Source organism: Saimiri boliviensis, chromosome 13 (assembly GCF_048565385.1).
Source record: "Saimiri boliviensis isolate mSaiBol1 chromosome 13, mSaiBol1.pri, whole genome shotgun sequence".
In the NCBI taxonomy this organism is placed as follows: domain Eukaryota; kingdom Metazoa; phylum Chordata; class Mammalia; order Primates; family Cebidae; genus Saimiri; species Saimiri boliviensis.
Genome location: NC_133461.1, coordinates 21,847,972 through 21,860,394, shown reverse-complemented (window position 1 = coordinate 21,860,394; position 12,423 = coordinate 21,847,972). Strand labels below are relative to the sequence as shown.

Here is a 12,423-nt window from a genome sequence, read left to right as displayed (position 1 = left end):
CTCTCTGGTTCTGTTATCTCATCTAAAACAGAAATATACCCGATTTTTCTAAAGGTCTTTCCATGCAGAAATTCTTTGATTCTAATTAATCCCATTTGGCTGGGGATGAGAAGATCAGAATTAAAAGGGCATTTGTCCTTTTCCAATCACAGGACACCTCAAATATTGATCTTTTTAAAATGAAAATATGATCAAATCTCTCCTTTGCTTAGAACTTTGTAATGGTTTTTTATCATCACCAGAGTCAACAAACTCTTAGCAAGGCATATAAATGGTTTTTTATTGTCACCGGAATAAACACAAACTCCTTAGCAAGGCATACAAGGCCCTTGTCCTGGAGCTGTAATAACCTGGCTTGCCTTTTGTCTCACTGTTAGACTTCATCTCCCCTTTGCCCATTGACCCCTTCCCCAGACATATGTACACAGTTTCTATCCTCGTTGAACTACATGTAGTGCCTTGATCTTGCCATGTCCTCTCTCATTTCCTGGTCTTTACACATGCTCTTTCCTCTGCCTGGAATGTTTTCTTTCCCTTCTCCTTTAATTGGCTAATTCCTACTTATTTTTAAGGGTGTGGCATAAAGATCACCTCCCCCTGGAAGCCTTCTTACACTGCCTAAGATGAGGTTAAGTGCATCTGTTAAGTTCTGTCTTGATATCTTACGCTAATAAAAATTAGGACACAATTCACAATATATTCAAATTGCCTGTTTGCTCCTGTCTCCTGAATTAGAATGAATTTCCTCAATAGAAGGAACTGAATCTTATTCTCTTTTTTCCCCTAGCACATAATAGAGTATAGCAGTACACAATTCGTAGGTATTACATGAATCTTTGAATCAATGGGTTGGCACCAAATGTGAAAATCCTTGACTGAAAGCCAGGCCAGTTAGCTGAACATTTTCATACCATACCTTTAAGAAGAGATTGGTCATGATGGTCAATGGTAGCATCATTCTCATCTTGCCTACTCAGTGAGATACTATGGAACAGTGGTGCATTTATATAAAATAAGGAAATAGGTATTTACCACAAAATTAGATTAAAATATACAACTTATACCAACCATTTAAGAAAAATCATGGGAGGGAAAATTCATAAAATCCTGTCATGAGACTTTTTCTATCAAAAGGGAAGACACTATGATTATCTTAATTTCTGCATTTGTTCCTTTTTGATCCATCTTGCAGAGCACTTATGTCTTATGGAATTATAAGTTAGAAAAACCCTAAAGTAGATAATGCAATACAATAGGTTAAGAAAGAAATAAATTTAGCCATATCTTTCTATTATATACTTTTCAAGGCTGGTTTCTTAATATCAGCAGAAAGAATAGATGTTTGCAGTCTTAGGCATCCCAGATAACATCATTGTCGTTACTCCTAGTAGCAGAAATGCTGCTAGCTTCCTATTAATTAACAAGTCTAGAACTCAAAAGGTTTAACTTGAAAATCCTTTTTCACTTTTGTTATTTATATGTTATTTTTGGGAAAAGTTGTCAGAGACAGATAAGGAGTTTTAACATTTGTACATCTTTGTAATTCCAAATTAACTCCGCGAAAAAGAGAAAACATCATACTCCTACCTGTAGATTTGAAGTTTGTGTGTAGAGTAGCCCCTTAATGCCCTCACATGGCCTGCCAGAGCTGTAAAAACTGCCCTGCCAGAACTTTAGGGATCTTTACTTTATGTTACTTGGAGGCTATACCTAGAACTAAAGGAGAAATGCTGTGGGGTGATTTTACTTGTGAGATTACTGAGTGGGATAGAAAACGATTTAAGAGAAGAGGTGGTGGTGCTCCAGGAACCCTGTGTTTCCTGCCGAGCCGCACATCCTCACAGTGATGCCATGCTTGACAGAGGAACCGCAGGCACTCTTTGGCCCTTGCGGAGCCAGGGTCTTCTGAAAGGAGGGTCTTTTGAAAGGAAGCAGAAAAGGAGAACCCTTTTCTCTTATTTCATCCAAGTGCAAGTGATCAATTCCCCTATGCTGTCCTTCCCACTTTGTCAGAACAGTGATGGAAAATATCAAGACATCAACCACTTGTTTATTTTCACACTTAGGAAAAAATTGTCCAGAGTGGTGAGGAGGCTTCCTCCAGAGCTCCCTCCACAGAGGCCCTTAGGAATCAGCAAGGTGTCTCCGGTGTTGCCCTTACGCTCCCATCTGTAATGAATACAACAATGATAAAGGGCCACGAAGGAAAATGATGACTGAAATGCTGTAAAACATTGTACTTAGGAAACTTTACCTCCTTTTGAACATTATTTAGCAAGGATGCACCTCCAGGGAGCCTTATTGCTTAGATTGAAAGCCATTGCTGCTGGTGTTTCAGGATATCTGCAGAGAATAGCAGTTGGAGTTTTTCTATAGCTCTTACAACTTCCAAGAAGTAAAAAATAAACAGTAAAGTGGTAGATTTCTGGACATTTTGAAATACCAGTTTGACATCTAGGGCACGAAGCTATATTAGAAATATTGTTACAGTAAAGGCAGACCTATTTTTCATTTATGTAAATAACGTGTGCAAAGCACTGTGGTTAGTGGTTTGGAAGACGCACAGTTATGTGAAACACAGTTTCTACACTCAAGGAGCTGACAGACTTACTGAGGAAAAGGGACATGCTCAACTTCATGTGACAAAAGGATATATATGTGCTGGCAGAAAATAGAAAACAGTGTTACCTTTTTTTTTTAAAGGAGTTCATTATTTTTCTGATCCAAAAGTAAACCATGAAGATTTACATGTTATATGATTAAATGCAAGAGTAAAATTTGCAAATACACATATGAAGTATAAATTTTGGGTGTTGTTTACTGCAGGAATTGTTAACCCACAATCCATGGCCCCTTGACATGCTTTGGCAGAATTTCATGGGTATGACTGTGTGTAGTTTCCTGGGGAAAGGACTGATGGCTTTCATCAGATTCTTAAAGGGTCTTGTGACTGAGAAGAAATTCAGAATCACTAATTTCTAGTGTATGCACTGACTCTTATCCTGGCTTTACAATACTCTTTACTTCTCTTCCTTTCCATTTCAGTCCATTCTCATTTAGCAATTAACATGATATCGAAATTGTTATATGCTTTTGTTGGCTGGATATGTTATATTAAAGTTTATATGCCATTTTCTTAGTTAGAAAAGAGCCATGTTTCATAGGTATTCAGAATAAGGCCTACAGCATGAGAAAACGGGCTCAGTGAGTGCCTTCCTGAGCTTGCCCCCAGTAAGTTATGAAACCATGGTTAATTCCCTGTCTTAAACCTGAAGCGACTGTTCCTCTTAATCAGGACACTGTTCTGTTCTATGGCTTAGGATCTAGTTTCTTTCTTTCCCCTCAAAAAACAAACAAAAACTCTTCTAAATTACAATTCGCTTTTTGTAACCTCTGCTGTTTTTCTTTTTTAAATATCAAAATGCCTTTTGAAGTAGATAATGTTTTGTGGTTTAATAGCCATTAGACATTAAGTATACAAATTGTCACCATCATCCTCAACACAAAGGGTTACATGTTTATTAACATCTAGGTCATCTCATCAGATTTAGAAATAATAGTGAACTAGTAACATGTTTAACAAAGGTCATATGAAGAACTGACCACGTATTCAACATCATTGTACCGTATCAGTACATACACCAGAATACAGAGGAAAATGGATTCTTCAGGAAAGAAGCTTTTTCAAACTACGTGTTCTACATTCTCCATCCTTCATTACAGCACATGGCTATAATGAGAGGTGTTACTGAGGGGGAGTATTTTACATATGAACTGTGTTAGATGCAGAAGAAAGGTTAAAAAATACCATATTACATTATTTGAAACTATCTCCATTTTGTAGAACCCTGAGTTAGGGAGAAACACTGTTTGGAAAACAAAACAAAACAAAACATTGTTTGGGATTTAAGATCACTGATATGTTTTGAAATTATATGTACTCATTTACATATAATTATTATGTAATTAAAAACATTTTAGAATATGGTATAAAATAATATAGTTTAACTGTTTTCTTGAAAGAATGTGGCTGAGCAAGCTGTTTATTCAAGATCTTGTGTAGTCTTGAGGCTCAAAACCTTTTTCAGTTAAAAAATAAAAAATGGATTGTATTTTGAAAGTATGCTTCAAAAGAAAAGATTACAAAAGTTAAAATCCCTTATTGCTCTGCACTTTATTCTGTAATTTCAGGCAAGGCACTGACGTTTCTTCTGCTCCAGCCTCCAAGCCCCAAACTTCCTCCACACAGCACTATCCGCAGAACAGCCATTGATCTGATTGGACGCGGGTTCACAGTGTGGGAGCCTTACATGGATGTGTCCGCTGTTCTGATGGGGCTTCTTGAACTCTGTGCCGATGCCGAGAAACAACTCGCCAAGTATGTACGGATTACAGTTAATTTGTCATTGTTTTTTGTTTTAGGGTTTTTTAAATGTGTGGTGGGTTTATTGATCACTCTTTATAGATTTAGCATGTTTAATAGACAAAAGATAGACAAATGTCTCAATATGTGACGTTTTGGATATGAACAATGAAAAGGAAGCATGTTTTGGCCAGGTGCAATGGCCCACACCTGTAATCCTAGCACTTTGAGAGGCCGAGGTGGGCAGATCACGAAGTCAGGAGTTTCAGACCGGCCTTACCAACATGGTGAAACCCATCTCTACTGAAAAATACAAAAATTAGCCAGGCATGGTGGTAGGCTGTTATCCCAGCCACTCAGGAGGCTGAGGCAGGAGAATCGCTTGAACCTGGAAGATGGAGGTTGCACTACTGTGCTCCAGTCTACGTGACATAATGAGACTCTATATCAAAAAAAAAAAAAGAAAAGGAAGCATGTTTCTATAATTTTAACACAATTGAGATTTAGCCCTGAGCCAGTGAATGATGTGACATAGTTTTCCAGTTGTATTTGTTATACCATGAAGTATTACTTGCTAATAATAGTATAATATTGTTTATAAGGAAAATGATACATATATTAATTAGTTGATACTTGATCAGAAATGATTACAACTATCATACATGGCCAAATTGGGGAGTTATTCCTCCACACTCATATTAGTTTTTAAATCAACCTCATTGAGGTTTCACTTGCACACAGTAAAAGACTGGCCATGAGGAGGTGGCAGTGATCCAGGGAAGCAGTGATGAGAGAGTGTGCTAAAAAAGGAAGACGACCTGAGGAAGCTGCTGAAGTGAAATAGTTGGGAAACACACGTCATGACCAACTGACTAGGATTGATGGGGCAGGGGGTCCTGCTGGTGGTGGAGGTTACCGTTGGTTTGAAAACTCAGCCTCCTGATTCCTGCAAAGAGTTCTCTCTTTTTTTTTTTCCTTTTGGTGTGTAATACACATATCATGAAATTTACCAGTGTAGCCATCTTAAAGTATATAATTCAGTGGCATTAAGTATAATCACAGTGTTGTACAATGTTAACCACTATTTAATTCCCCACAGAAGTCACCCTAAATGAAAGCCCCATGCCCATGAAACAGTCCTTCCTTTTTGCCACTTCACCAGGCCCTGGCAATCATTCATCTGCTTTCTGTCTCTGTGAACTTGTCTATTCTCATATAAACAAAGCCATACAAACTGTGGTCCTTTGTGACTGGCTTCTTTCACTGACATGATGTGTCTCAAGTTCATTCATGTTGTGGCATATAATAATGCTTTGTTTCTTTTTATGACTGATTAACATTCCATTGATGGTTATATCACATATAGTTAATCCATTGACCTGTTGATGGACATTTGGGGTGTTTCTACCTTTTGGCTATTGTGAATATAGCTGCTGTAAACATTTGTGTATAAGTATTTGAACACCTGTTTTCATTTCTTTGAGTTCCGTTTTCTCTACAACACTTTCCTCGTCAACATTTTTTTTCTTTTTCATTTTTTCTTTTTTATTTCTTTTAAGCTTATCATCCCAGTGGGTCTCAATGAATGATGTTTCATTCTTGTCATTGTTAAAAAAGTAGAGTTCTTAGTCCTTCGCTTTGCCATTCCGTTAGGTTGTGGCATGCTTTAGGTCTGTAGTTTTCTACTGACTGCTCTGTGCTCAGGAAGTAGAGACCGGAGAAGCAACTGAAGGCTAGAATGGAACTCTGTGGCTTTGTCTACAGATCGGGCATTGCAGCCCAAAGTCCCACGACGACTGGTAGAAAGAGGACATTCATCTCAAACCTAAACAGCCACTGCCCCCCACCATTACCTCCTGTCGTACTACCTAAACTTTACATACATACATCCTAAACTTTACCTTGGTGTCCCCCTAGCTGCATGCCCTCCAACAAATTACTTTACCTCTCTGCATCTACAAGTTGGGGCTAATTAAAGTACCAGTCTCCTAAGGTTGATGTTAAATGAGTTATATTTGCAAAATGCTTCAAATAGTGAGCCCTTATTAAGAGATTAAGTGGCTTTCTGTGTGGCAGAAGGATTGGTGGTAATGCCATTGTTAGGTCCTTGTATTCAGCAGATCAAGAGCTGCCCGACTCTAGAATGAGCAGTTTAGCATAATGGTGGGCAGGATGGTTTTCTGGATACAGGTGGCCTGAAGGTTCTCAATGGACTTGAGGGATTAGGAGGGAATTTGAGCCCAGGAGTCTGCGCCTATAGTACGAGGCAGCTGGCCTTTGCATGAAGCCCCCAGAACATCTTTTCCACCTCTGCCCTCCCCTTGGCTGCAGCTGCTGTGTGTACCCACCACGTGACAGCATGCTGGCTTCTGTTATTGCAGCTCTCCTGGTCCATCTTGAGAAACATTCACATTTTTTGATTTTCTAAAATTTTGCTTTGACTTAATTCTGGAGCTTATTTGTAAATCTGATCAAAACACAATTTCAGTAGTATGCTCTGTTTTGTTGCCCGGGAGGAGAAGTGATGGGTTTTTGTTCAGGGTTAGTATTTGATATTTTATTTGATTTTTGTTTTTAAATAAATTTACATGAAGCTTGTATCAGCAAGCATATAGATACGCTTAGGTCTTATCTACATGTAGTTTGTCCGCAGACACAAACACTGTAGTTTTCAGTAGGCAATTTAAATCTTGCTATTACATCCTTTTCTGTCATGAAGATTAGTATGACTTTCTATACACAGCTCTGAATAAATGAATGTATCAGCATGTAGCCTTGAGGAGTCCAATGTAATTTTCATCATGATAAATTGCATAATAAGCAAGAAAATGTTTGCTTATTAACCTATAACAAGATTTAGATTGAAAATGGCCTGTTACATCCGTGACACACTCGGCAGAGGCTGCCGAGGCCTGAGATGGGGGAAGCTGAGCAGCGATGTGTGCAGGGGGTTAAGCGTGGCTCTTACCCTCGTGCTGCCCTCCTGGGCTGCCCCTTTTTGTGCCTGATTTACTGTGTACACAATAACAGCGCTCAGCCGCCTCGCTTCTGTCTGTGATGTTAAGCTTCCTTTATGAAGAAGCTTTTATGTTAGGCCTGTGCTTTTTAGAATTTCAGTTCACGTTTATTGAAAAAGAAAAAAACATAGACAATGTTTCCTATTTTTAAAAGGAACCATGTTTAATAGGTATTCAGAATACGCCCTATAGTGAGATCACTATCTTCATATTCTTGTGAGTTTATGAGGGCAAGATTTTTGTGGAGGGGTAACCAGTCAAGCCCCTGCCTCATCTGGAGAGCACATGTCATAGCAGAGTTACCTTTTGCCTCTCCCCCATGTACCAGCATCTCCTTCAGAGCTGACTCCTGAGGGGGTCTCCTAAAACACTGTATATACCCCGAGAAGAATAGGGTATTTTCTGGCTGGGCTCAGTGGCTTGTGCTTGTAATCCCAGAAGCTTGGGAGCTTGAGGTGAGAGAATCACCTGAGCCCAAGAATTTAAGACCAGCCTGAGCAAAAAACAAGACCCCCTTATCTCTTTAAAAAAAAAAATGGCATGGTGGCTCATGCCTGTAATCCCAGTACTTTGGGAGACCAAGGCGGGGGGATCACAAGGTTAGAAGTTCGAGACCAGCCTGACCAGTGAAACCCCATCTCTACTAAAAATACAAAAATTAGCTGGGCGTGGTGGCATGCGCCTGTAGTCCCAGCTATTCGGGGGTCTGAAGCAGGAGAATCGTTTGAAACCAAAAGGTAGAGGTTACAGTGACCTGAGATCACGCCACTGCACTCCAGCCTGACCAACAGAGGGAGACTCCATCTCAAAAAAAAAAAAAAAAAAAAAAAAAATTAACAGGGCATGTGACATAAACCTGTGGTCCCAGTTACTCAGGAGGCTGAGGGGGAAGGATTGCTTGAGCCAAGAAGTTCAAGGTTGCAGTGAGCCATGATGGAACTCTGCACTCCAGCATGGGCAGCAGGGAGACCCGGCTCTTAAAAAAAATAGAATTTTTTTTTTCCAGAATTGGTTACGACTTTGATATGTAATTTTACATCTTTGAAATCAAAATAGCTACAGTTGATGTCTACTGTTTTCAGATATTTTGTGAAATTTTATTTATTAATTAAGCAAGCATATCGAGCAACTAATATGTGAAAGGAACAGCATTAGGCATTCTCTGTAATTGTACATTTGAACCAAAGATCTTGTCTCCAAGACAGTTGTAGTCTTGCAGGAAAGATAAGATCTGCCTCAAAATAACCATTACACAAAGTGAGAAGGAAGGTAAAAAGTGAGATATTCAAGGCATAGTGAAATGAGTCACCCTGGGTAACCAGAAAGGGTGCAAGGAGGAGTTTCATTTGGATCTGTCATTTGAGTGATGATGAGGAGAAGGAGGGGAAGGACAGGGGTGCGCAAAGGATAGGGGTAGGAAAGCACAGGGTGCCGGGCCAAGGTGTGGAATGGTACCTTCAAACATCTGGTGAATGGAGGAAAATGCTATTTTTAGCTAATTTTATTTGTTAATTCCTTGCAGAACTTAAACTGGGTTTCTCCCATGTAAAACCCAAACATAGTGGCTGAGCATGGAGGCTCTTACCTATAATTGTAGCACTTTAGGAGGTTGAGGTGGGAGGACTGCTTGAGCTCAGGAGTTTGAAAACAGGCTGGGTAACATAGCGAGACCCCATCTCTACAAAGCATGGTGCCATGCACCTGTAGTCACTCTACTTGGGAGGCTGAGGAGGAAGGATCGCTTGAGCCTGGGAGGCCAAGGCTACAGTGAGTGGTGATTGCACCACTATACTACAGCCTGGGTGACAGAACCAGACCGTGTCTCTAAATAAATAAATAAATCCCAAACATAATTTCCTTCCCAGTTATCTCAGGGGAATAGATTAGGGTCAGAGAAAGGATTGGTATACCTTTTACTTTATGAAGATAGTTGTAGTGAATTTTTTCTTCGCTTTTTAGCACCTATCCCATAGCTATCCTTATGCAGGGATATAGAGGTCTGGGATGCAGTTTTCCTGTTGAATGCTTACTACCTAAGAGCTACTGTGCTATTCATATCTCCAGTGTCCTCATCTTCCTATAGAGAAGTTCAAGAAATAGGCATTATCATTCCCATTCTACAGATGAGAAAACAAATGAATCTGAGAAAGAGAGAGAGATGCTGCCTCTTGTCCAGAGTAACACTGTAGTCACTGAAAAAAATAAGATTCAAACCCATGTCTAGCTTATTCCAAAAACCAAGCTCCTAACACTATGCAATCCTGCATTCCAAATCTTAGCATCCACAGAATTAAAACAATTTGTTAAAGTACATAAGCAGAATTTTCAGTGTACTTTAGATTTTAAAATATGTTTAATAGAATTCTTTTCAGCTGGACATGGTGGTTCACACCTGTAATCCCATCACTTTGGGAGGGTGAGGCGGGAGGATCACTTGAGCCCAAGAGTTCGAGACCAGCCTGGGCAACATAGTGAGATCCTGTCTCTACAAAAAAATTTAAAAATTTGTCAGTGTGGTGATATGCTCCTGTAGTTCCAGCTGCTCGGGGACTGAGGCAGGAGGATCACTTGAGCCCAAGAGGTTGAGGCTGCAGAAGCTATAATCTCACTACTGTATTCCAGCCTGGGCAACAGAGCAAAACCCTGTCTCAAAAAAAAAAATTATTTTCATCAAAGATTTTATACCTTCTAGAAGGTAAAAGCGTTATTTACATACCAGCAAACTCCTGAGTGCTTGCCATGTAGTATGTGTTTGTTCTTATTTATGTATAACCTTCGGCAAGTGATTTGCACACAATAAATGTTGACTAAAGTCATGGGATTTAAAGATTTTCATTTTAGAGATGAAAATCTTCTTCAGCATCATCTGATCTAATACCCTCAATGTGCTATTAAGTAAAACTAAGGTTTGGACAGATTAAACAACTTGGGCGAGGTTATAGTGGTGCTCTAAAAGCCAAGACTGTCACTCAGGTTTCCCAACTCCCATCTTTCAGCTCCTGTACCGTATGGTTATGCCACCCTTAATAAGGTGAGTGATTCACAGGCAAAACCTTACATGAGGAAGTTTTTTAAATAATGGGTATTGACTGTTCATTCATGATTAACTGTTTAAGGGAAAATTGAGGCCGCACTTCATTGAAATCATAGATTGAGCCATCCCCAGCTAATTGTGAGAAAAGTAGAAACATACAGTATTATTCTTTTTATGCATTCATAAATTTGTTAGATCAGCATGGTTATGTACATATTGATTGATAAAATGTTAGAAACAGCAGAAAATCCCACTTTACAAAGAAGCAGGAAAAAATTCTTGTGCTCTTGGAAGGCTAGACTTTCATCTTTCTTGGTTGTGGTCTGTGATTTCGATCCATTTGCCTCGTTCACGTGGCAGGGCCTTTACTCTGAAAGATAACGGTGGAGCAGTGCGGGCCCAGCCACTGGAGGGGCCGGGCGGTCTTTGCACACTGCCACAGCTGAGGCACATTAGTGAATTACAGACTGCCAATTGCTTTTCTGGGATCATCACAGTTTACCAAACATTCAGAGAGAAACATAAAGTCACTGGAAACCACACGTGCTTTGATGACACACAGATAAGCACCATACATTAGAAGGATTCTTTTTGGACTACATAGAATTGGAGAAAAACATTTTTTATAAGCTAACTCAAATCTCAACCATTCTTAAATTTTGGGGGTGAGGAGTGGAGAAAGAAACACATCATACACACACTAAGATGCTTTAGGATTCCGTATTTAAGCTATTCATATTTTTCCTGTTTCTGTGACATTTATTCTTAACAGAAAATTTATAATCTGAGGAAGCCATATAAGTAAATCCTATTAGCATAGTTTTTATTCACTGTAACTGTATTTAGCATATAGGAAATAGATCTTAAAGATACACATTTGAGGGAGGAATTGCCACCTTTGAACTTAGGAAATTAATGCCACCAGTAAGTTATGAAATAAAGGTACAACATGACAGAAGAATTGAAGATGTCTTGTTAAATTGACGACAAATACTAATATGCCTGTTTAGCCAGGAAGGAAAGAAATGGGAATCCCAGTTACTATACATTAAGTATGCATTTTCAAACTCATTTTAGTAGTCTTTGTTTTTGTGGGGGACTGTTTTCATTACCCCATTACTATTGACAAAAATTTGCAGGTTATTCAATGAAAGTATATGTGTCTCCCCTACCTGCCCCCCTGGAATATTCCCATACACTGTTTCTTAATTTGACAGATGATAAAGTCTGACAATTTTAGATCGTAACATTTAACTGAAGTATAATTACATGTAACTTTTGAAATGCTTTTACCGTGATGGAGTGAGCTTTAGAACAGGATTAGTGAGCAGTCCGGTAAAGAAGGAGCTCAGCCTGTGTAGACTATTGTTCCATTCGTATTTTTTATTTGTAATATCCATCACCTCTGATATTTCATATTGGGTGTGTATAGTGAGATGCTGAGTGAAACAGAGAGTCTGTCATGTCCTCTTTTTTTAGAATAAAGACTGAAACCAAAGACCCATCCTGTAAACCTGTGTAACAGATGATTCACGTAATAGCCAGATAGGTGGGATCAGATGAAAAGAGTGCATTCCATGTTTACATGCAGATTCCAGAATAAGGCTAGCACTCTTTTAATGTCAAACCTCTGATAGTATGATCCTTCTTCATTCCCATAGAATCCCACATTAAATTATATCACACAGACAATGTGTTCTTGACTTTAAAGACTGCTACATGTAGAATTAGACTTCATCTGTTGGGACTACCAGATCAATTACTTTGACTTCATTGCCTGGTCAATTCAGTCCAATAACTGGCTTAAGTGATTTTTTTTTTCTCCTGCTGAATTTGCCAGCTACTTCACTTAGTGCGTAACTATGGAGCTACCACCATGTCCAAGGGCTGTAGTGGGCACTTTGGGGAGGTACACAGAATTGGCCAGCGTGTTTCCAATCTGTACGGCGTTCATAATCCAAAACTAATTCATAAGGCCTGGCAGAATGTGATTTAGTATTAAGAGTCTG

At 39.2% G+C, this 12,423-nt stretch overlaps 1 protein-coding gene across 4 annotated transcripts in view; it reads left to right on the top strand.

Annotated features, from left to right (window-relative positions):
- The window catches only part of WDR7 (WD repeat domain 7), a 372,789-nt gene that overhangs the window by 262,772 nt on the left and 97,594 nt on the right, over window positions 1–12,423 (top strand). For all 4 annotated transcript variants that reach the window (XM_003926047.4, XM_003926046.4, XM_074383362.1 and 1 more), the window contains one exon: window positions 4,192–4,378. In XM_003926047.4, the coding sequence (XP_003926096.1) occupies window positions 4,192–4,378 (187 nt within the window). The remainder of the gene's footprint in view (window positions 1–4,191; window positions 4,379–12,423) is intronic.